Source organism: Lissotriton helveticus, chromosome 3_1, assembly GCF_964261635.1.
Source record: "Lissotriton helveticus chromosome 3_1, aLisHel1.1, whole genome shotgun sequence".
Taxonomy (NCBI): Eukaryota; Metazoa; Chordata; class Amphibia; order Caudata; family Salamandridae; genus Lissotriton; species Lissotriton helveticus.
The window spans coordinates 950918109-950943866 of NC_136061.1; the positions used below are offsets into that span (position 1 = coordinate 950918109).

Here is a 25758-nt window from a genome sequence, read left to right on the forward strand (position 1 = left end):
CATGTTTCCAGGACAACAAAATGTAATTCCAGGTTGTTTGTTTATCCTTCGTTTACACAAAAGCTTAAGTTGTGAATTGGTCGATGTCTAAAGCCTTCTGTTATGGAGGAGCTTCATCCAGCTTTGGGCACGGCGACTCATGATTGCCTTATGTAAACAGTTTAAAGCGGTTTCATCACCCACTATAGCACGCTGGGTGAGGGCCATCCTACAAGAAGCAGGAATTGATAATTCTATTTTTGGTGTGCACTCTGCGAGAGGTGCACCTAAGACGTTTGCGCTGGGAGCTCATCTTGAGGCCACTTGAATACAGCCAATTGGTCATCAGACTTGACGTTTAAGACATTGTATTTCAAGCCAGTAGTCCAAATGGGTCCACTGGTGGTGGATACGTTTTGAACGAGCATAATTCGAGCCTCTTGTCCTGACATAGAAGGAAAAATGTCCTAGCTTTTGTAACCAAAATGTTCAATTCTATAAAGGTCATGGAGTCGAGGTCATACCCTCCAGTATCAAGTACCGTGTTCAATGGTTGGTAGCCCCTTTGGCATTTTGGACCTTTTAAGATACAAGTATTCTCCAATTATGATAATTTGCTTCTCTGTCAGTCAACATGTTTGCTTAAGGCTTGTTTGTTTATGATGCTCATTCCTAGGAAGTTTGAGGTATTGGATCATGTTAATCCTGTTTCAAGTTTCTATTTGGTTTGCTGATATGGTCGTCAGTTTATGGATAAGAATTACTGGATTGTTTTCCTTTTCAGTAAGATTAATCGGAGTGTACATGCATTTTACGACTTGGACAGCATTTGTCTATGAAAAAAGAGGGGGCATGAACAGTCGATGGACCACAATACGGGAACTGTTCACTGATTGGTTGATTGTTTGTTCTGCTTTCCCTTGAGGTTTCTGGGAAAGGTAGTTTTGTTCTTTGAGTAAGGCTGCTGTTAAAATAAAAAGGAGAAAGAAGAGCATAATCCTTGCCTCCATGTTCTTAATAGAATAAAACATTTCAGTTACGAAAGCTAGTAAATATTGAATTAGTCTTTCAAAGTATACTTCAGACTTGTCGCAAATATTTTAATTGACTTTCTCTTTCAATTCCTTAATGGTCTCAATGTGTATACAATACTTTTTAAAGGTGGAAATACTTTAGATTTCTGCCACCTCATGTTCTGGGTAGAATGTTCATGTAGGCTTCGCCCCTGTTAAATATGGTCATTGTCATTTCTTAGCACACACATAGGCCAGTGCAAGTGTAATTCAGCTAAAGCTAATAAATGATTTACTCAAAAGAACCTTGTTCCTAGTTGATGGAGACCTTCATGCTTTTACATTGTAGTTTATGCAGAGAGATTGAGCTCTGGTAGCACTGTACGAAATTATAGTAATCAGGTTTTCTTTTTTTCTCCTAGCCTCCAAAGGTGAAGTGCTCAACCAGAATTTGGCATCCAAATATCACAGAGACGGGAGACATCTGTCTAAGGTATGTGTTACTTGTTGGATCTATGAATGTTCACTTCATTTGCTCACTGTGGTACTCAAGTGGCGCTGTAGAGTTGTGACCAGTAGAGTTAGACAGAGTACTCCGGCTTGATGATGAATCTTGTAGTAAGGCCAACGCGCTCTCTCCAAATTGTCTCTACAAGGGCTTGAGTTGACTGAGAAGCTCCAAAGGCCAGTGCGGTCTCCCTATTGAAACCGTGCAAGGACCCCATGGCCCTGGGTTCTTCAGACCACTTGCGTTGTTAAACACTGATTACAAAATATTGGCAAAAGTTCTTGTTGGCTTGCAGCCCACATTCCTGCCCTGGTCCACTCAGACCAGAATGGATGTGTCCCCTCATGCAGCACCACCCTCAATCTTCGGCGTTTCTTTAGAGTCAGAGTATGCGCCTCTCCATTGGCCTCGCTCGGGGTGCCTGGCCCTGGATCTCCAAAGGGCCTTGAACTCCATGGAGTGGGATTACCCTTTTGCAGTACTATCTAAATTTAGATTTTGAGGAGCCTTCATTGCTATGTTCCGGCTACTTTACAATTGTCTAACTATCCACGTTAAAACAGGCAATTATATATCCAATCCTATTATTGTAGGCCGTGGCACACGGCAGGGTTGCCCCTTGTCTCCTCTTCTCTTCTCCTTGGCTGTGGAGCCTCTGGCCGAATGCATCCGCACTCTGGTTGATATCAATCAAGAGAAATGTCCGGGTTTTACAACAGCGTCCGGGTGTAAAATGTTTCACTCAATCTTACACTTACTAAGTGAGAGCCTGCCTCACCTTTCCTCCACACCACAGTAATTTATTTACAGATCAACTAAAATGGGTGAATGGAGATTCATGCTTCTTAGGGACTTACTTTGATGATCCTCTGTTCACAGTAAGTAACGCCAGCAATCTTTTGACTGACTAGATTTTAGTGAGCCAGTGCAAGCTGTTAAACGTATTTAGTTTATGTATTACTGTATTTTACATCACCATATTTCTCGTCCCAATTGCATGAGATAATGCAGTTGTTGTGGAGTAGCGTAATCAAATAGCGCCACCTCCTGGAGGGTTGCAACTGATGTTTAGTTTTATCAAAGTATAATGAAATGACTACGTTTCTCATCAACCTTTCGTGAAAATGTTGAGATGACATGAGATGAGGTGCAGTGTTTCCATTGTATCTACAGGCCTGGTTGGGCAAACACCAGCATAAGGAGCACTGGGTAGTGTTTGTTTATTTCCTGCTCTGGGCTGGGAATAGACTACATTCAGTGCTATGGTTCATTTTGTGCAAGAAACAACCACTCCCTCACTCCACCAAACCTTTCTTTTATGAGTTGGGGTCACAGGTTTGCTTTTCACCCTGGTTCCTACTGCTTCACGATTATCAAATTTCATGCGCCCCCACTTTGCAGTAGGAAATGAATTTGATTTAAGTTTGTTTGTGGGTGACTGCCTCCCATCTGGGACTGGATAAGTGAAAGGTCGCACTGCCACTGTTTGCAACATCGCACATCACTATCATATGTGGAAAAAGTAGCAAAATGTGTTTGCTCTATTTTTTTTAGCACAAGTACAATGTTTTCATAGTACTACCTTCAGTCCACATTGTGTCTTTACATTAAGGGCCTTGTCCTACCAGCGGCTATCGCCTTTTCATGCCATGATAAAAGGCCAGGTCTGCATACAGCATCCAAAAAAGCTTTATCCCGCTCAGGACCTCGTCAGAGGAACAAAATCTTCCTTGCAATTAGGAAACCCTTGCTCTTAACTGCATCGGGGGAGAAGGAGGGAGTGAGACCGAGAGGGAGGGAGTGAGACAGAGTGAGGGAGGGAGACAGAGAGGGAGGATGACAGAGAGTGAGACAGAGGGAGAGAGAGAGAGAGAGAGAGACAGTCAGAGGGAGTGAGCTAGAGAGGGAGTGAGCTAGAGAGGAAGGGAGACAGATGGCGGAGACAGTTGGAGGGAAAGGCCACCTCCGCCACTGATTCCCTCACTAGTACCCTTTAACAGTGCCCCTCAAGTCTCTGGGGCAGATTCACAGAACTAACTTAAGACAAAATCCTAAACTTACTACTTTTGGTATTCACAGAAGTTAGGATTTTGTCTTAAGTTTGTCTTAAGACAAACTTAAGACAGACTTAAAACAAAATCCTAACTTAAGATTTTCTTAAGTCGGTCTTAAGACAAAATCCTAACTTCTGTGAATACCAAAAGTAGTACGTTTAGGATTTTGTCTTAAGTTAGTTCTGTGAATCGGGACCTCTGTGTGTGGGGTGTGTGTGTGTGGGGTGTGTGTGTGTGGGGGGTGTGTGTGTGGGGGGGGTGTGTGTGTGTGGGGGGTGTATGGGGGGGTGTGTATGGGGGGTGTGTGGGGTGGTGTGTGGGGGGGGTGTGTGTGGGGTGTGTGTTTGGTGGGGTGTGTGGGGTGTGTGTATGTGGGGTTAAGTGTTGGGTGTGTGGGGTTGTGTGTATGGGGTGTGTGTGGGGTGGTGTGTCTGTGGGGTGGTGTGTGTGTGGGTTTGTGTGGGGCTGTGGTGTGTGGGGTGTGGCGCCCGAACCCACCGCGTTACCGTGTCCCTAAATTCTTTTTCACAAAAGGGTGTGTCACCAACATGAAAAGTTTGGAAAGCTGTGCGCTAGGGTCTCAAGGTGCTGAGTGGGGGGGGGGGGCGGGCCGCTACTGCTCGAAAAGCCAGGTCTTGAGTTGCTTCCTGAAGGAGAGATGGTCCTGGGTGAGTCGTAGGTGGGTGGGGAGGGTGTTCCAGGTCTTGGCCGCCAGGTAGGTGAAGGATCTTCCTCCGGTGGTGGTTCTGCGGATCCATGGGACGGTGGCGAGGGCGAGGCTGGCGGAGCGGAGCTGGCGGGTTGACGTGTAGAACGTGAGGCGGTTGTTGAGGTATTCGGGGCCCAAATCGTGGAGAGCCTTGTGTGCGTGGGTGAGGAGTCTGAACGTGATCCTCTTGCTGACGGGGAGCCAGTGCAGGTCCCTCAGGTGGGCGGAGATGTGGCTGTGTCGGGGGATGTCCAAGACGAGTCGTGCTGAGGCGTTCTGGATGCGCTGGAGTCTTTTCTGTAGTTTGGCGGTGGTCCCAGCATAGAGGGCGTTCCTGTAGTCCAGACGGCTGGTGACGAGGGCCTGGGTGACCGTTTTCCTGGTTCAAGTGGGGATCCAGCGGAAGATCTTACGGAGCATGCGAAGTGTGTTGAAGCTGGAGGAGGTAACGGCATTAACTTGCCTGGCCATCGTGAGGGAGGAGTCAAGGATGAAGCCCAGATTGCGTGCGTGGTCCGTGGGCTTGGGTGGGGGGCCCAGAGCAGGGGGCCACCAGGAGTCATCCCAGGCGGAGATGGATGGATGGGCCGAGGATAAGTAAGGAGCAACATGAAAGGGGGTGTTCCCTTAATATCTAAAGAGCAGAACGTCTAATTATACATTCAGCCAACCCACAGCAAACACCAACAGAAAAGATATTTATTCAGAAAAAACGTTTTTATTATTGATTTTTTTCATTATATATAGTTATCATAGAGCATTAATTTCATTTAGTCAGTAAAAGAATATCTGTAGAGTTTTTTTTTATACAGACAGACCGTATAAAAGCTAGGACACGCAAAAAATAATTTCAAAAGAGGAAGGCACAAAATCCATTCACTCAAAAACTCAGACACACCTTTTGTACAATCAGATTCATACACAAACATTCACATACATATCATCACACACAGAAAAGCGCCTAAGGGGGTTTGGAAGGGGGAAGAGAGAGCCTATCTAACCCTCACGGCAAATGTGCCGGGTAATCAGTCAAAAAACAAGAGAGGGGCCCTGAATCTAAAAATGAATTCGAAAAAGGGGAAACAACCCGCCAGGGCGAGAAAACTAAGGAGCAACATGAAAGGGGGTGTTCCCTTAATATCTAAAGAGCAGAACGTCTAATTATACATTCAGCCAACCCACAGCAAACACCAACAGAAAAGATATTTATTCAGAAAAAACGTTTTTATTATTGATTTTTTTCATTATATATATAGTTATCATAGAGCATTAATTTCATTTAGTCAGTAAAAGAATATCTGTAGAGTTTTTTTTATACAGACTGACAGTATAAAAGCTAGGACACGGAAAAAATAATTTCAAAAGAGGAAGGCACAAAATCCATTCACTCAAACACTCAGACACACCTTTTGTACAATCAGATTCATACACAAACATTCACATACATATCATCACACACAGAAAAGCGCCGAGGATAAGGACTTCCGTCTTGTCTGAGTTTAGTTTCAAGCGGCTGAGCTTCATCCAGTCTGCAATGTCTTTCATTCCGTCCTGGAAGCTGGCTCTAGCGGAGGTGGGGTCGTTGGTGAGGGAGAGGATCAGTTGGGTATCGTCGGCGTAGGAGATGATGTTGAGGTTGTGCTTGCGTGCGATGGCTGCGAGGGGGCTCATGTAGACGTTGAGGAGGGTGGGGCTGAGCGAGGAGCCTTGAGAGACGCCGCAGATGATCTTGGTGGCTTCTGCGAGGAAGGGCGGGAGACGGACTCTTTGGGTTCTGTCGGAGAGGAAGGAGGTGATCCATTCCAGGGCCTTTCCTTGGATCCCGGCGTGGCGGAGGCGGGTTGTCAGGGTGCGGTGGCAGACCGTGTCGAACGCAGCCGAAAGGTCGAGCAGGATGAGGGCGGCGGTTTCTCCGTTGTCCAGCAGGGTCCGGATGTCGTCGGTGGCCGCGATGAGGGCGTTCTCGGTGCTGCACTACACCATTACCACTCTCCTGCTGAATTCATTTGCTACACTAGTGCTTTGTGTGAAACTAGTTTTTTTACAGTCCCTGTGACTTCTGTGATGTCAGCACCCCACGCTTAAGATTGTTCCAGCACAGCGAGGTGCTGATCCAAGTCTCAAAGTCCAATTTTAAAACTAACCCTTGCTAGTATTCGTAAGATGCTGATTTTTTTATACTTCACATAGCTATTTCAACAGAGAATGTGTTCACTATACATAATCTTAAACAATCCTCTCATATGTGTTTGACTTTATCCTATACATTGAGAAATATGGGTGTGGCCTAAGGCCAGAGCTGCCAACATTGGAATCTAGGAGCCAGGTTCAAGTCTCACAGTTGGCTCTGGGCTACTCATTAAATCTCTTGTACTTAAAATGAATCTGGGCTTACGTAATGTCATTTGGTGCTTGTGGAAAGTGCATCATTGTCCATGAGCAGTGTTCATGCTATATTAAACTGCAAAATATAGAGTCCAAAATACACCACAGGGCCTAGTTTTAACACAAAAAGGGATGCAAGGCCTTACCCCAAGTTCTGCCGAGAATGGGTTTTTCAAATTTGCTACAATCATTGTTGTGAACACCAAGATTTTTCAGAAGCCTTGTGATTTTAGTGAACGTATGCCACAATCCAACACTTCACATTGAAAAGTGTTCCAGCTCCCGTGCAGTTCACCATATACCACTTTTAAGGGCAGATCAATATCTTGCCCATAGTCCGATAAAGACGCGTGGAAGAACATGGTCAAGGTTCTGAACTTTACAAACAATTGCTTTTGCAGAGGAACTCAAAAAATTGTGAAAAGTATGTTATTTTGTTATTTCACCAGATGTTGTAAGCATGTCTACAACTACACTAAAAATAATAGCTCCAACCTCAGTGTTATTAATGCTGGGTGAGTCTCAAAAGTTTGTCCTTTTTAGGTTTCGCCTGGAGAACGGAGCGTAAGCTCCGCCTCCAAGAGAAATCTCTTGATTTCAGTAAGGACTCTGGAATACGCCCCCCTGTCCCATTGGCTAGCTCCATAAATGGAGGCTAGCCATTGGAACAGAGATCTGTCCGTCAAGGCCGGACCAGATTCGGGGGCGTTCCCGAGATTTTTTCCCTGGGCGTTCCCAGGTGAGTGCTCTGCCTTTTGATTACCCTTTCCCGCCCCCTCCCGTTGTCTGTGCGCCGTTCCCGCCCCTGTAAACACGCCCCTGTAAAGACGCCCCCAATCTGAAAAATTCAGGAGTTGCTGGCCGCCATTTTTTTTGGGTCCCACGACGGAAGATTAGTCACCCGGCTCACGGCAGACAATGGAGTTGCTCGGCCTGCCCTGCTGCCTCCACCCCGCCTCCCTCTCCTCACACTGGCTCTCCTAACCCGGGCTGCTGCAGGCACACATTTTTCAGAGCCATTCAGTAGAGACAGCCGATCCTAAGCTCTAAAGTACTGTAAGCCGCGACCCGAGCCGCCCTGCCAGCGAGGCTCGCATCGCCCTTGCCTAGCTGCAGCCACCCCCATGAGTCCCGCAGCGTGTGAGCACAGCCGCGGTGCGAGCCGCGTTTCCAGCTAGGCTCGCACCGCTCTTTGTCCCCTGGGCGCCCCTGGTACTCTCCGTAGCCTGCGCTCCCTCCTGACGTCCACACCGGACCCAGAGACCAGACCGCTGTCCGTTCCCGCCCCCCCCCCCCCTGCTTCATGTTTTTCGAGCGCACATCCCCCTCCCGCTGTCCGTTCCCGCCCCCCCCTGTGCTTCATGTTTCCCCCTCCCGCTGTCCGTTCCCGCCCCCCCCCTGTGCTTCATGTTTCCCCCTCCCGCTGTCCGTTCCCGCCCCCCCCCTGTGCTTCATGTTTTTCGAGCGCACGTGGGCGGGGTTGCCGAAATGCCCGCTCCGTGCTGGGCCTCCGTTGTTCCCCAGGTGAGTGCTTGTTTTACGACTTGTGCCCTGGTTGTACATGCCTTGTACTGGCCAGCCACCTGGTATGGACCCGTTTTCCTTACTTAGCAGTCAGCCCACGAGCTCTCGTTGCCCTCTTGTGGCTAGTTGTCTGCTTCTCATCCATGGAAGGAAATGGGAGGGTGTGGACAGGATTAACACTAGCTTCCGCTTCCTGGGGTCATACTCTGGATGCATGGGCTGCTCAGTGCCCCACCTCACCACCCTCATTCGTCGTCACGCCTGTCTAATATATTTTCCAGAGAGAATGGAGAGGATGTGGCCTAACGGCTAGAGCGGCCGACCTCGAACCTGCGGAACCGCGTTCGAGTTAGGTCAGGGACGCTCAGCATTCTGTGATTCTGGGCAAATTTGGGCAAATCACTTAAGCTCCCCGTGCCTAACAAAATGTATGTGTCCGTCGGTAACGCAACTGGTGCTCATGTAAAGCGCTCTGATAACTTCGGGTCTAGTTGGCGCTATATAAAATACCCCACCCCACAAGTAATGCCTTAATGCCGCCCAAATTTGAATCTCATATTAATCGAATTCCACGGAAGTAGTACTCTATATTTCTCTACGGTTTTATCATTGAGACTAACAGGTGCAACTTTAATATGGAGTTTTATGTGGTGAATCATACCGCACTTCTGTTGCCATTACCAGATTACACTAATTTTACAGACCATAGAAAGATGAGAGGCTGAGTTGGCCCTGCGAGGATTTAAACTTGTTAACTCATTGAGCCATCATGCAGGTTATTATGTCCTGTTCCGCAGCCCTCTAGAGCTGTATCTTTCCAAAAGTATTGCATAAAAATGTTATTTCTGTGCCCCAAAATACAGTAGATATGGCTCCAAAATTACCTCCCTTCTCCCAAACAGCCCGAAGGCATTCTAAAAGCTTTACATCCTATTCCAAACTGCTGTGAATTTAGTCCAAACGAGTCGTCTGGTCTGGTTCTGTACAAACTGCTCTAAAATCAGGGTTGGAAATCAAATCTTGTACTAAATGGAAGCAAGCCAAAAAAGGCATGTACGGCAGCAACATCTGGCCCCAGATGGATGGATGGATGAATGAATATCCAGCCCGAAACACGGTGACTTGCATACTGGTAGGAAAGCTTGGAGCCTTTCACTCAGTAGTGTATCTACCGCCCTGCCGCTCCTGCTCTGCCGCCTCTTCCAATGGCCCGACCTCAGGCATTCCTGCGAGCTGAAGTGGCTCAGCGGCTGCGAGAGCCACGGCAAGGCTGAGCCCGAGCTGGTGTGCTGCAACCCGCACCACCTCAGCCGGCTCTGTGAGCTAGGTAAGGAAGGGGCTGCGCCGCCTGAACACTCGCCTCCTGCACACCTCAGCCACCCCTGCACATCGCCACAAGTCCTGCGAGCTAGGTGAGGAAGGGACTGCGCCGCCTGCACACTACCGCCTCAGCCGCCCCTGCACACAAGTCCTGCGCGTGGCGTGTGCACCACTCTCCTCCTGCACACTAACACCAGTGGCGTGCACCACCTCAGCCGCCGCCTGTACACTCTGCACCATGCCACTAATCCTGCGAGCTAGGCGAGGGGCTGCGTGTGGCGGGTACATCACACTCTCCTCTTGCATACTGGGCACTTACCTTAGCGGCATACGCCGCCCCTCTGCAAATTGCCACAAGTCCTGCGAGCTCGGTAAGGTGCTGCGCCGCCTGCACACTCACCTCCTGCACACTGGGTACAAACACCAGTGGCGTGCACCACTCCAGCCGCCCCTGCACACACTACACCCCTGCCACAAATCGTGCGAACTAGGCATGGGGCTGCTCCGTCTGCACACAGGGCACTACCACCTTAGTTGTCCATTGCATACACTGCACATTGCCACTAGTCCTTCGGCCTAGGTATGGGACAGCGCGCGGCGCATGCAGCACACTCGGCTTCTGCACACTGGGTTTCTCTCAGCAGTGTCTCTCAGCTCTGTTCAGAGGGTGCAGCTGACTGTACATTCAGTACTGTGCCTGTTGTTGTGTGAGTATGTGTATGTTTGAATATGTGTGCCTCTGTGTTGTATACATGCTTAGCTCTGCTTGTGAAAAAGTGGGTCAGTGCCTGTGTGTTTGTGGTGTACTGTCTGTGTGTCAGTGCCTGCATACCTGCAAGGGTTTTTATATGTCTCTGTGTGTTTACATGCATATCAGTATTCACATGTTCATTTAATGTGATATTTATGTAACATGTTGTGTGTTCTTAGGATGGAATCAGATCGGACTCTACAACTAAGCACAAGTGAGTGTGTGTGCTAGGCTGGTGTGTCTTGCCTTCCTCTCTCTGGACTCTGCTTTTTTGTGAGGGCTGCTTCTCCTGGCGGGAAGCAAACCTCCTGGGTTCCCGTAATGCCCTGCTACAGAGAGAGCGGCCTCACAAACGAGCGTCCAGCTTTTACTGACCTCTGAGCAAGCGGCTCGGGTACATCCATATTGAGCGGGAACTGCAGAGGCCCAATAAAAATACCTTCTAAGGTGGAAGGAAATGAAAGTTCAGACTTGTGTCCAGCAGATGCTGTGGTCCATCATGTTCACTAGTTTTACACCCCCCCCCCTCACCACCCAATTAGCTGCTGCTATCAGGTGAGAGTGGGGGGGGGATAATCCACATGTTGCTCTCATGCTGGTAAAACTATTACCCAGCGTTAGAACAGTGCCCGGATTGGCCTTAGCAGGCTACGTTTGCTCTCCAACAGGGACTGGGAGCCTGTGCCTACTGTTCTCCACCCCTGGCATATCAGCTCGGGTTGGGGAGATGTCAATGCCAATAGCTCGAACTTTTCAAAAGGCGAAACCATTGCATTGTAAATGCTTGTTAAAATTCCTGACATGGTTCTTAAAAGTTTGGAAGCACTGGCCTAGAAGTTTAGTGAGATTTAGGCACTAAGCTGTAATGAACCTACTTGGTTTTCCATAACAGTCTGCTCAGGATATTGCAGCACAACTTACCAAATTTAGCGGCACAAAAACAGCAGTTTTGTGGCACAGAATTGCACTTTGTGCTGCACTTTATTTACCAACCTTCCTTCCATTTCAGCCACAAACAAAGGAATATATTCTGTCATATTAATGCACTTTGGAGTACACATGTTTAAAGTTATCGAGTGTGATTTTGTGGTATACATTCCTTTGACAGAACAATATAAAGCTTCGGTCAACCCACGCAAAACAGCACATGGTTCCTGCACACCACCTCAACCCCACATGCACATTTACCTGTCAGGGAGTCAGTAAGAGGAATACTGCTGTATGCTTGCCCATCAGGAAGTGGCTGGCAAATGAGTGGGATCCCTGGTTCGGTTGTGCTACTTTGGAAAGGTGTCCTACAGGCCTCCAAACATGTGAATGGAGAGAAGGGTGTGAAAAAGGCTGACTGCCTGGCCCCATGTACTAGTGTAGATGATGAAAATGTCATATTCCTTGCTGTTACTGAGGAAATTGTGTTTCTTTCATATAAAAAACCATGTTATTCAGAGACTTTTTGTGAGCATATATTTTCGGTTGCAAACATACATTTACAGCCAAAAATATCTCCATTTACTCTGGCCAGAAGTTCACAAAACAATTTCGGGCAGGTGTTTATGGATTTGCAGCTGTAGATTTCTCCCCCACCAGTGTGGAAAATCTAATGCAGTAAATCCAATGCAAGATGTGGGAACTAGGCGCATTTAGGCATGGTTAACCATGTGCGTTTTAGAACACACACAAACGATTACCTTTCTGGGCATTTCCAAATGCTGATCTCACCCATCCACACTGGAGACTCGCCTTCTAGGAGGGAACTCAGATGATGACCCTCACATTTGGTGATGGTGTAAGGGAAGGGCTATATCTCCATGGGGGAAAATGTTTGTTCCCGCTGCAGGGAAGTATAGTGGGCTCTGTGACCATGAATGCAGTTCTACACTTTTGGCCCTTATGTGTTGGCCATTAAATTCCAATATGTGCGTTAACTCATTTTAACGCACAGATCTGAGGTATGAGTATTTTGCTAAAAATCACATTTCCGAGATCAATATCGAGTGGTCAAACCAAAATGCCATGTAAATACTGGGGCATTCAGATTTTGGTGCAGTGAGCACCGAAATCCACTTAATTCTCCATTATCCGGGAGCAACTCGTAATTGGGTGTTATTTATCGCATCTTTTTTTTAATCAAGTGTGGTAAATATTGCACAAACTATATGAAAACTTGCACTTTATGCAGCTTTGCAAGAGTACTACTGGAAACCTTTCTGAATTCAAAACATGCACCCTTACATAATTGTACTTTTACAGGTACTAATTAGTACTCTTTCCTAAATTGGTTCAAAATTCTTTTGCGTTTTTTAGCCATGTGTTATATGTAGTCTGCATGAATTATGCAGAAAATAAGTGTCATTTTTTACTTAGTGAAGGAAGGCAAAATGCATACATTTCTTCTCTAAGTCAATGTACGTATTATTTTGGGAGTAAATGTAGTTACCCTCTTGTCTTTTAGATCAGTATGTTTTTCTTTTAGAAAACTTGTGTATTGTTTCATTTTCATAAATGCATTTCCTTAGTGCATTTCCCTAAAAAATGTGCACTCTTTCTGTGAAAAATGTTATTTATAATGGCTTTGTATCAATACCAACGATTCTGTTAAAAAGAAGACAGCACATTTTGTAAGCTTATGAAAACGTTCACATTCTGCAACTTAAACACAGTTTGCAATGTACCTGTTTTCTGTGGATAGCAGGACTACATTTACTGTACTTGCAAAAACATATATTCAATGCCTGATAATTTATTTCATAGGACCAACGTGTCTGCCGTTGTGTACAAGTCAGTGTAAGTCTTACCCAACTAGCCCATGTGCACTTTTCCTGCTCCACCTCTTCCTTCCCCTAGTGCTCTGATACTTCTCTGCAGTTTCATAGTCACCAATGCCTTTACCCGCTGAGCTTCCTTTTCAGAGGTCCCATAGGACGGACTGTTGAGCCAAAGTGCATCCTCGGAACTTGCTCTTCCATTCCTAAGGCCACTCTCTGAGCCCAATCTGTGAATTAGCGCAACAGAAAATGACTTCTGGAGCTCCCACAGACCCCTGCCTGCCTCACATCTTCCACGAAGCCGCTGCCGCCATTGCGACCAAACTACACCATACCATCAACGCCACCTTCTAAATGCGGCGTCTGCCCAACAACTGGAAGCGGGCCGAGGTCAAGCCCTTGGTCAAGAAACCCTTGACTGACGGGAAGGACCTGAAAAACTACCGGCCCATCTCTCTCATTCCCTTCTTCGCCAAAGTCCCTGACAAATTCGTCAATGCCCAGCTGACCCCCTTCATCGAAGAGAATGCCATACTCTACTCCTCCCAGTCCAGATTCTGCTGCAATTACAGCACAGAGACCGCCCTTCTCTCCACCACAACACGGCCCTCATCCTTCTAGACCTCTCTGCAGCCAGACTCCACGACGCAGGCATACGGGGAACCGCCCTAGACTGGATCTGCTCCTTTTTTGCCGGCAGAACCCAAAGGATCAGACTCCCACCCTTCCTCTCCGAACTCACTGACATCAATTGCGGAGTACCCTAAGTATCATTGCTCAGCCCCACGCTCTTCAACATCTACATGCCCCCCCCTTGCTGCCATCGTCAGACAGTATGGGCTCAGCATAGTATCCTACACCAACGACACCCAGCTCATCCTCTCCCTCACGAAGACCCCCGAACACACCAGACTCCGCTTCCAGGAAGGGATGAAAGACATTGCAGCCTGGAGAAAAACAGCTGCCTAAAGCTCAGCTTGGAGAAGACAGAGGTCCTCGTCCTTGGACCCAACCCCACCGCTTGGGACAACACCTGGTGGCCTTCTGCCCTCGGAAACTCACCCACCCCGACAGACCACGCCCAGAAGCTCGGTATCATTCTAGACTCCTCCCTCTCCATGACTTGCTAGAGCAATGCCATCACCTCTGCCTGTTTCAACTCCCTTCACATGCTCTGCAAGACCTTCAAGTGGATTCCCATGAAGCCAGAAAGAGAGATCACTAATTGCAGCAAAATTACACATAATTATGTTAAATGCAAACCTATCCCCTTGCGCTATATTGTAATGCGAAATGCATCCTCATGTCAATTTTTTAAGCATTTAAACAAGAGCACCACGAACAACAGCCATATGCTTCTGTTTTTCCTGTGTGTTTGCAGTAAATTTGATCTGTAAATTGTGCCTTTTACTATGCATTTTTACTACCAATGGCGCACAATTACGCAAAGTGGCATAATAGCATCATTTTTGGAATTCGTGTAACAAGAGTAACAAAAATCCCGAGATTACGCTGGTAGAATTTAATTTTTATCTTGGCCTAGTTCAAATACAACCCTAAGCAATTTTCAGTTGTTAGACAATTTTCAAGCATTCCTCCCATCACCTTTTCGATGTCTGATTGTCAGTAGCATGCCTGAAAACCTGACAACGGTGCACCTTTTCAAGTGTACTACTGCAAACTTTTGTAAATTCCAAGGAGTAAATTTGCATCCATTCTATAAATACTTCTATGGGTGCAGATTTACTACTGTTTTGATAAACCATTCAGAATATAGACTTAAGTTAACAATCCAAAAAATGAAGAAATTAAAACCACGCTGTAAAACGAGAACAAGAAAAACGAACCCAGAACAAACATAACGGACCAGACTCCGGTCAACCAGACCAAACTACCAAGCAAAGAACCTATATATTTTGGGGGTGTCAACCTCCGTTCCCCCCACCTCCCCCTATAGCTACACCCCTGCACGGCTTTTCCATCCATTATCAGACACTCCCTGCCTCTTTATCTCAAACATGCTGGCCGATGCTTTTTTCCTTTCCGACGTTTTATTCCGGTTTTCTCTTCCTCCTCCTTTCCTCTTTGTGTGTTTTGTTTTCTCCCACTATTTCTCGCAGTCAATGTCCGATGAGGAAAAATAAGTGCCGTTCCCCAAAAATGAGTGCCCATGGACTCAACTCGGAGATCTAACTTTGACATGTCCACTGTATGTGGACAATATTTTTGCTGCATTTGTAGCAACATTATCCATAATACCATACGTAAGTGAGGTTTTTATTTAGCGCACACACTGAACTGATTTCATTTGAGGTGGTCTCGGATCTGATGCTCAATGAAAGTGAGTCACACTAAAGCGATCTGGCGAGTATCGCATACTTTCGTCAAGTGGGGCTAGGAGTTTTGAATAAAAGCCTACTTGCTACACATTGTGCAGTTAAGCCACTGGATATTTCCTCTATCCTTTTCACCACTAAGCACAATGCTTTGTTTACTTATTTCATGAATTAAATTAGTACGCTGTTTTTGTAAATAAATATAACACATTCAAGTTAAATACATTCATGATGTCTTTCGTTGGAAAATAAAACAAAGTTACGTGTAAATTACGCTGGGGATACTATTTTACTGTTCATTTCACCGCCTTCTCCCGTGGTTTAACAAACTCCAAAGGAGATGATCAGTGCCCAAATGACAGCATTAAATTGATTAACAAAACCGAGGTCTCCGAGTGAAGATCTGCAGACCTCAGACGCATGTTATTTGCAGCTTTGCGCAGTTGCGGACATACAGAGCAGAAAAGCATTTTGGGATTTTTTTGCGCTCAGCTTTTTAAGTATGTTATTCTTTGTTTTTAAGGCAGGAATAGGAAGGGGAAAGGTATCACTTGTGATTCTTAGCATGCATGCCTCTCTTGGCTCATCGTTCCCTATGGGACAAAACTTGAACCAGAGCCATGCTTTCATTTCGAGCCATTCTTGAGCCTTACTTTGCTTGCCCTTTTCTACCATTAACTCAGTCAAACAAGAATAGGATCCACGTATTGGCACTCCCGTCCCACTTAAGCCATCATATAAAAGTATGGGCTGTGGCCCCAAGTAATTACCAGTGGCTCAGATTAATTAGAGCATTCTGTCCATCCCTTTTTGTTTACTTTAATATGTTACCCTAAATGGGATGGGCATGCCCAGACGGCGGTCCCATACGCACTGCCAGTGGGCTGATGAGCCCATAACAAGGGTGAAACCAATCCTGGGTTTCTTGTGTTCCGGTTAAGGGAGGACAAACCTATTGCTGTTTTGGGCTGTTCCCATTGAAGCAATGGTCAAGGCTGAATTACATAAAGTTTTGTCAAAACTGAGGGGGCATAGTGTGCAAACTTACGATAGACTGGGATGCAGCCTGAGTAGATGCCAGCGGCTTAGATTAATTTAGGCATTTCACCCATCACTCTGTTGTGATGCCATAAATGCCTTGAGGTTGAGAAGTGGTTTCCCCCTGCACTTTCTAACCAACTCCAGTATTGATTCTAATGTGCCCCAATCTCCTTGGGCCATGGGCGATACCTCAGCAGCTCAGCGAACTGAAGCAGGCCTTAGACACCATCTCCATACACTGGGTCCCTCTGGCACACCTTCAGGGCCCAATGTTCTGTGGTGGCCTCCAGTTGACTTGCTGATGGCAGAACCATCTCCGACTCTGGTTTCACCCCTTGGTCTCGATTCTAGGACAGACCTCTCTTGAAGATCCAACTTCGGTCCCAGTGCAAAATCAGACACCATGACTGATGCCACCAGTACTGAAGTCACAGATACCGGGAACAAAGCCAATAGCTTTGTTTGACTCCAAAACGCAACCAAGACCACATCAGTAAGTCCATTTGGACGTGAAACTTATCCTGATCATCATGAAGATACTGTTGGGGACAATACTGATGACCCTTATGATTATGGCAAAATTTTTGATGACTTACAGGAGGACAGTGGCAAGACACCTTACCAGAAATTGGCCTTCCTTCTCCAATCCCAACCATGGCAACGTAGGGTCCACATCCTTTGCAACAGTTAGGAGGGCGATGGAGTTTCTAAGTATCCCTCTTCCAGCTACAGAAGTTAAGGGAAACATCCCTACAGATTTGTAAAAACCTTGTCACAGTCTAGAGCCTCTACTGCCTTTTAATGAGGCCCTAACTGATATACTGATGGGCACCTGGGCAAAGCCAGGATCCTGCCCCTGTGAATAGACTGTTGGCACGAAGACATGGGCCTGCTTCTGAGGATCCTGATTTCCCACTCTAGCATCCCACCTTGGAGACTGTGGTAGTACAGGAGGCCATTAACCACCTGAACCCCAATACATTCCCCAGTACTCTCCTTTCAGGGAGTCAAAACGGTTGGAGATAGTGCAAAATAGGTGTTCTCTGCCAGCCTTTACATCTGATCCGCAAACACTTGTTGCCTCCTGGGGAGATATTGGCATACCTTGTGGAACAGGGTGACTTGCATCTTTCCAGCTGTCCAAAATGGTTTAGGGCCTACCCACCAAAACTAAATTATAAATAGCCGATATGCAAGAAAAGACTCCATTCTCTTGAGCTTGGACATGACCAACTGTTTGGGTTGGCAATACAATACCACATCAAAAGGGGTTATGTGCTACTACAGTCCACTCAGTCCTTTCGAGGAAGGAGCTGGGAAGCAATCCAATAGTACCCAGGACCCTAGTGACAATTTCCTACCTGCATTCAGTTTGTGCCCTTTGAACTTCTTCAAGTTCAAGGACAAACTTTAAATACTATGGCCGATGTTCTGTCTTTCCGGCCGATGTTCTGTCTTTCCTCGATCCAGGAAACTGGATGGTGGTATTGGATTTTTAGGACACCTATTTCCACATACTCGTCCTGCAGTTCCACAAGCTCTACCTGTGGTTTCAGAAAGGCCAAGACAACTTGAAGTTTACCATACTCCCCTCTAGCTTTACCAGTGCTCCTCTGGTGTTCACAAATGTGATGGTGGTGGTAGAAGCTAATTTACAGAGGTTGGGAATACCAGTCTTCCCATACCTCTACGGCTGGCTACTGAAGGTGAGCTCACCTCAATCAGTCATAAGACACCTCCAGACAGTGGCTCACTTGCTTACATCATTGGGTTTTTCATCAATGTGCTATCACACCAGACTCCTTTGCAGCAGCTCTCCTTCATTGCAGCCATCCTGGTCACAGTGCTTTACCGAGATTTCCCTCTGCCTCAAGTCCAGGACTTATGGACTGCGATTATGATGTTTAAACCCTTGACCTGGGTCTCAGTGACAGTGGCTCTGAGGCTCCTTAGCCTCTCCTCACCCTGTTCATGGACCATGCCAGGTGGCATATGCAGGCTTTGCAGTGAGACCTAAAGTCTCTGTGGGATCTGAAGTTGCAGGGGGTTCGGCACCTAGTGGGCCTATTTGTTAATCCTGGTGTCTGATTAGTTTGCAAAAGACCTGCAGTGATAAGTGACAGGACCTCAATTGGACCAGCAACAAACACCTCTCCCTACCCCAACCAGTGCAATCACAATGGATGCATGCTTGTTGGCTTGGAGATGCCACCTGGGATAGTTGGAAATCAGAGGACTCTGGCGGAAGCTTGTCTCCACATCCAGCTGCTGGAGTTGCGAGTGATTTGCATGGCACTGAAGGAGACCGTCAATGGGAAACTGGCATAGGTCCAACGAACAACACAACTACCATGTGCTATTGCGACAAACGAGGTTGAGTGGGATTATGGGTATTGTGCCAGGAGACTCTGCAACGCCTAAAGTGGCTGAATGTTCTGGGCCCTTCCCTGATCACCCAGCACTTGGGAGTATCTTTAAATGTCAAAGCAGGTGAATTCACTCGCCGTTGTTGAGCGGATAACAAATGTCATTTACACTTTGAGGTGGCACAGGACATTTTCTAGGAGTGGAAAGAACCCTAGCTCAAATTATTTACCACCGCAGAAAACAAACATGCAGTGTCCAGACTTTTGTGCATTGGTGTCCCCATGGTAGTAATCCCTTGGAGATGCTTTCTGTTTTAACTGAGGCTCATGACTCCTATCTACCTTGTTGTAAAGCTTTATTCGAGATATATACTCATAAAAGCACAAATGTACATTTAAAAATACATATTTGTTAAAATCAGTATTCATTCATACAATATATTTAAAACAGTTGTGCAAGCTTTAACAATAAAAGGTTGTTTGGTCTTTAAAACAAATATCAATTTGGATTAACACATATAGCCCTCCGCCTAATGGACCATGCCCACCCCAAATACTTAGCTGTTCCCAGTACAATAGGCATATCAGTGGTGGTACAAATGATTCTTAGGCCCTCAACCCCACTAGATACCCCAAGGTTTCGGCAAACTGGGGCCAGCCATACTCTCCTCGGGATAACATATGCCTCACACAAAAATAAAAAGTGGCCTATACTTTCGTTGGTTGCACCACACACCGGGCAGCATGAGGTATTCGAGCTCCGCCATCTACCCGTCAAGGATCTCAGGGGAAGTGAACCAGAGCTTAGCTGGAAAAATAACTTCCTGTCCATTGGGACAGTAATACTGTCCCAATAAAGTTCTAATACAGGACTCATTTTAATTTCCAGAAACCTCGCCCCCATTGTATCAAATTTTGTACTTCTCCAGAGTCTTCCATCTATGTAGTCCCAATACAAGGTTTTAATAGTGTTTTTACTTGGAAATACTTCCCCAGATGGATTATCCCAGAGATTAGGGAGGCCAAGCTCACCCAAAGCAGCCCTGAGTTTTTTCAGCCATGGTATTTTGTGAAAGGTGTCGGCTTTAATTAGGGCTAAAAACCCGTTGGCATAATGCCGAATCTCTGGGGTAGTCCAGAGGCGTCTCCAATAGAGAATAGGTCGTAGACGAGCTCGGTCGCTAACAGATCTCCTCCCTAGATCGAGGCCGAGCGGGATTAATGGCACACTCTGGGGAAGCCCCGTAATTCCCCTTAGGAACCTATTCTGATTTTTGCAAAGGAAGAAGCCTCCCGAAACCCCACACTTCTTCCCCATATAGGGCTGACCCTATAGCTTTGGCATCATATACAAGAAGAACCGGTTTTATGGGCTTGGTCTTTGATTTTGTTTGCTCCACCCGAAGAGCCCCTGAGACCTGCTGGTGCCTCAGTACCGCCTTTCCTATGTGGTGAGACCAATCTGGCTCACTAGATATCTCTACCCCAAGATAGGTAAAAACACTGACTACCTCTAGCTCACTATTGTTCAGAGATATCCTTGGGCGGGGTCTACGCCTTTGTGAAAAAGCCATCAACTTGGTCTTGCCAACATTAACTTCAAGGCCATGCTCCCCACAGAAAACATCAAATATATTTAGGGCACGCTGCAATCCAGCCGGGGTTTTCGACAATATTAAAGTATCGTCGGCGAACACCAGGATCGGGACCCTGAGGCCCGCTAGCGAAGGTGCATATACACTTGCGCTCAGCATCCTACCCACAATTCCATTAATAAATAGGGAAAAGAGCAAGGGCGCCATTGCACATCCCTGTCGTACCCCCCGTTCGACCGGGAAGTCGACAGGAGATTCCCCATTCAACCCCCACCGGACTTTGGCAAAGTTGCACTCGTGCAACCGCATGATCAAATTGAGCAACTTGGGCGGGACCCCCATTCTGCTCAAGACTGTCCATAGCCTGCTTCGTGGGACCAAGTCGAAGGCAGCCCGCAAGTCGACGAAGGCGACATATAGGCTGCCCTCGCCAAGCAATACCGTCCCCCACCTCAACATGGTAAAACAAAATATTTGATCTACCGTGCTGGTCGCCTGTCGGAAACCTGCCTGGTAGGGGGACAAAGCATTAATATCCTCTACCCAGTCCATCAGTTTGTTTACCACCATCTTCCCCACCACCTTTTGGATGGTGGCAATCAAACTTATCGGCCTATAATTAGCCGGGAGTGACCGATCACCTTTCTTGTGGATGGGTATAATTATTGCTCCCTTCCATGTTTCAGGGATTGCAGCCCCCATTGCAATAGCATTTCCCAATAGGGTCACATACCTGACCCACCGTGCTTTATCATTTTTGAATACATCTGATGGTATTCCGTCTAAACCCGGTGCCCTTGCCCCTTGTAAAGAACAGATTACTAGTTCTACTTCTTTGGGGGAAAACAAACTTTCTGTACAAAACACAACTGGAATTACCTCCACAGCCAAAAATTCCTTTTTTTCTGCATACTGAGGTTTAAAATACTCAACCCAAGCCTCCTCATCAACATTATTATCTGGTTTATTTGGGTTACCACCTCTGCCCCACTTCACAATTTTCCAGAATTGCCCGAAATCCTTAGCTCCTGAGGCCACCAACAATTCATCCCAATACTCTTCATCCCATTTTTGTTTAGCCTGGCGAACACTAACATTGTAGTGCTTCCTGGCTGAACCAATCTCAACCCTATCCCTACTTCTAATTGCTCTACCCAAGGCCAATCTGGCTGCCCTACACTGCTTATTGAACCACCTAGCCGGTTTAAGTAAGACTTTCCTATTTGTCTTAAAGGGTCTCATAAAATGTGGTTTTAAAAGGGAAAAAAACTTATCGTGTATGTCTGTAGTTACACTGGACCCAGGAATTACGGGGCTTGCTGTCTCCATGGCGGCGATTGCAGTATCCAACTCTGAATTTATGTAGGCCATAGATTCTGCATTCGCCAACACACTTGGCCATTTAAGCCTACGCATATCGTTAGTCATAACCGGTAGGACTTCATCTCGAGGTTGCGGATTGCCTAACGTTGGCGTCCACCAATTATGGGTGACACAGAGGGGATTGTGGTCACTTTCCAATCTACCCTCAATTTCCATATCGCATACCCCCTGCCATGAATAGAGGCTACAGATAACATAGTCTATTCTACTTTTGTTATAGCCATTATCAAATGTACAAACACCTTCCTGGTCACCCCTAGTCCTTCCATTTAGGGCCCTCAGCCCATATTCCAGGCACATAGCATTCAAAAGCAATATATCCTTCGTCCACCGTTTAACCGGAACCAAGTTTAAAGACGGGACACCCCATAGGATGTCTTCCTCTTGCCCTAAAGGGTTTTCCGTATTATCCAACGGTTCGAAGGTCCTATTGAGATCGCCAGCCACTACCACTCTGTTTCCCAGAGACTTTGATTCAAGGTAAGTGGACAGGGCCTCTAGGGTAGGGGAGCTCCCATTATTAGTACCCCTAGCATAAATGTTGTAAATGTCTACCGCTCCCCGCTTATCCGATTCTATTCTTAGCAGTTGGATATCCTTACAACCCAGGTCCAACACTTTCACTTTAATTTGTAGACCTTGCTTTACCCAAACTGTTAAACCTCCCATGGGTCGACCCCTGGTACCTTTGTTAGCTGGAATGGAAAAATGTATGTAGCCTGGGAGAAAAATAGGATCGCATGCCCATGTCTCCTGGAATAGACAGACATCAAACCCCTTGACAAAATCTATCCAAATTTGGGACAATAGCCTACTACCTAGCCCCGCAATATTCCACGAGAAAAACTTCCCTGGAATAGGGCTATCTCCAATTCCCGCCTCAAGAGCTAACATGGAGGAAACATTAATCGGGCTTTCGATGTTCCTTTCCTGATTAATTGCAATGTCCACAAAATTAGCGTCAGTTTCCTGGGTGTCAATCATACTTATTGTAAGCGGGTCTTCACCCTCCAAACTTTGCATACATGCCCCACTGCTTCCCTTCAAGTTCACAATCTCCCTACCAGTAATCACTTCTTTAGGATACACCTTCATATCCAAGGTTGGCACGATAAAGTTCCCATATAAGTCCCCCCTTGTCACATTTCCCCCGATATCCAGGGGATCATTCGACCTTCGTCAACAACCCCAGCCCAAGTTTTTTGCCCCATCATGGGAATTGTAGGTTGGGCCGTTGTAAAGATTTGGTCTTAACAAGGGCACAGTGTGGGGAACAAACCCCGTCAGTGATAAACGACTTAAACTACCTAATTCGTTATTCACGCCAAATTGGGCACCAATTGGTCTTGGGTAGAAAAAGGTGAGATCCACAATACCAATCCCACCACTACTAGTGCCCCAGCCCGGCCTCGTTATCCAACCTACAACCCTTGGGTCTTGGAAGTTAATAATAATACATTCCCCCCCCATATTTTTGGGAGTGCAACCTATCCAATTGGCCCTTCTTACCCCGATAATCAGACCATCAACTTCCCCAGGCAATGGTCTATTAACCCTTAGCCAGTGCATAACTTTGTTTTTTAACATCTGGAAGCTTTCTCTTTGGCCTACCAATAAAGCTGGAACATTTGTAAGGACAGCCTCATAAGGGTAAGAATCTGGGGTGAGATTTATAGGGGGTATCCTGGGTGGGGACTTCGTCATAGGGAGTATTGGACGGCTTTTGTCTTGAGCAACAGGGCGGGGTATTGGAACATTTTGTAGTACCTGGGAAGCCTTGGAATTATTCATTTCAGCATTACTTTTTCTAGAGCTGTTGCTACCACCGGCTACATGACCAGGACAAGATTTCAAGGTACTGTTGTTCAAAGGGATAACATTTTTGGGACACTCCTTACTTCCTTTAGCCATGGTGTCAGGGAGCTTAGTTTTCCCACCATTCTTACTACCTAAAGTGGCTGGCAGTTCGATGTTAGTCTTACAGCTTTGTCCCGTTCCCTGTGTCCCAATTACAGTGCTAACCACGGGCGAAATTCCTGCTCTCCCCCTTCCTAATATGGGACTTAATTAGTGATTTTGTGGAGAAAAAATTATCCAGAGTGACCTGCTCGAAGTGATCTAATCTATCCGCTAATTTTTTAACACGTTCCTCTATGGGAGTCAGAAGGGACCGCATTAGTCTCTCCAACTCGAGGAGCAATTGCGGAGTAGTCAGTGGTGTATCAGGTGACGCAATCACTATAGGATCTGGACTTAGTATAACTGCTTCCCCCTCTCCCATCAGTACCCCACTAGAACTATTATCAGGGGGATTCTGTGGGCGTGTGGATATTCCCACTTTTCTAACTTTTATCGGGGGTTTTGAAACATAACATTTCTTTGAGGCAGCACTCCTCTTCCTTTTAGGACAAGGTTTTGATTGTACTACTTGGGTTAAAACACTAGATTGGGCCATGCATAGCTGTACAATAGATGGATCATTAGGATTACTAGGAGGGATTGCAGGAAAAATAGGAATATCAGATTCCAAAGACAAGACTGCCAATGGCTCAATAATTGGAGGAAAGGGGTATGATGTTTCCGATACAGCTGGTAGTGTTATAGATGATAGGGGGGTAACCAATGCCATGAAACTTTGTGAGGGACGTTTATCAACAGGGTTTTTCAGGAGTTCGATGGATAATCTCCGCTCTGCATGTCTTTCCGCCAGAGCCATTTCCCTGTCAATATCTTGGTATATTCGTTTGAAGTATGTGTCCAAAGGACCGGTGGTGGCAGTCCCTACTTCGTTCAAGGGGGGCAACAATGTAGGAATACTAATAGAAGAGGACATACTGAGGGGCGTCCTACGCTTTCTATGAGGATAAAAAACACTATGAATATTAAAATGACTTACAATGCACACGGTTAGTAAGCTAAGTATGCTAAATACCAGAGCGGGAAATGTCAGTGAGGTGGCCCAGCCCGGCCTCTTTCGGCCCCGGACGGCCACAGACGGTCCCGCCCTTGTCCCGGGCTTCTCCCGGGCGCGCTCCCGCGCTGCGGGACGCAGCTGTTGAAGATATACAGTTAGAGTGAGAAGGAGGAGGAGCCTGCAGGGAGAGCGTCCCAGGTGGTGGCAATTGGGGGTTGCAGGCGCTCCTGGGACTGGTAGTCCTGCGCCTACAACACGCTCGCAGCCCTGCTCAATCAACCTCCCAACACAAAGTCCCAGCGTAGAATGACTGACTCCTCAGCCAGCACAAACAGCCCACACGAAGCGGGACCCGCGCAGCGGGTTCCGCGAGCAGTTGACAGGAATGCGGGAAGGAATCGGCTGCACACAGTCCCAGCTTAAAGGTAAAAGAACAACATGGAGTAATCCACAGGAGAACCAGCGGTGACGGCTTTTACCGTGAGGATGGCGGGGAGGAGCCTGCAGGGAGAGCGTCCCAGGTGGTGGCAATTGGGGGTTGCAGGACTACCAGTCCCAGGCGCTCCTGGAACTGGTACTCCTGCGCCTACAACACGCCTACAACACGCTCGCAGCCCTGCTCAATCAACCTCCCAACACAAAGTCCCAGCGTAGAATGACTGACTCCTCAGCCAGCACAAACAGCCCACACGAAGCGGGACCCGCGCAGCGGGTTCCACGAGCAGTTGACAGGAATGCGGGAAGGAATCGGCTGCACACAGTCCCAGCTTAAAGGTAAAAGAACAACATGGAGTAATCCACCTACCTATCTACCTTTCCGCCCGTACTGCTCCAGCCCAGAGTACTTCAAGATCAAGAAATACCAGGCCCAAGTCATCATAGTAGCCCCTGACTACTCTGTATCGTACCCAGAATTTCTGGTCATGAGTATTTGTTCTCCGATGATCAGGCTGCCCCCTCGTGAAGACCACCTGTCTCAGCAGTAGGGCCAGATCCTGCAGCTGAGCTGGCACAACTTACATCTCCATGCTCAGAGGTTCATCAGCAACAGTTTGACCACCCTAGAGAGGTAGTTGGTGTCATCTTAGTGACCAGGTGTCCATCCAACAAAACTA

The 25758-nt window shown here is 46.9% G+C and overlaps 1 protein-coding gene across 5 annotated transcripts in view; it reads left to right on the forward strand.

The window, feature by feature from the left end:
* The window catches only part of UBE2F (ubiquitin conjugating enzyme E2 F (putative)), a 1146915-nt gene that overhangs the window by 664390 nt on the left and 456767 nt on the right, over positions 1-25758 (forward strand). For all 5 annotated transcript variants that reach the window (XM_078681318.1, XM_078681321.1, XM_078681319.1 and 2 more), the window contains one exon: positions 1415-1485. In XM_078681318.1, the coding sequence (XP_078537444.1) occupies positions 1415-1485 (71 nt within the window). The remainder of the gene's footprint in view (positions 1-1414; positions 1486-25758) is intronic.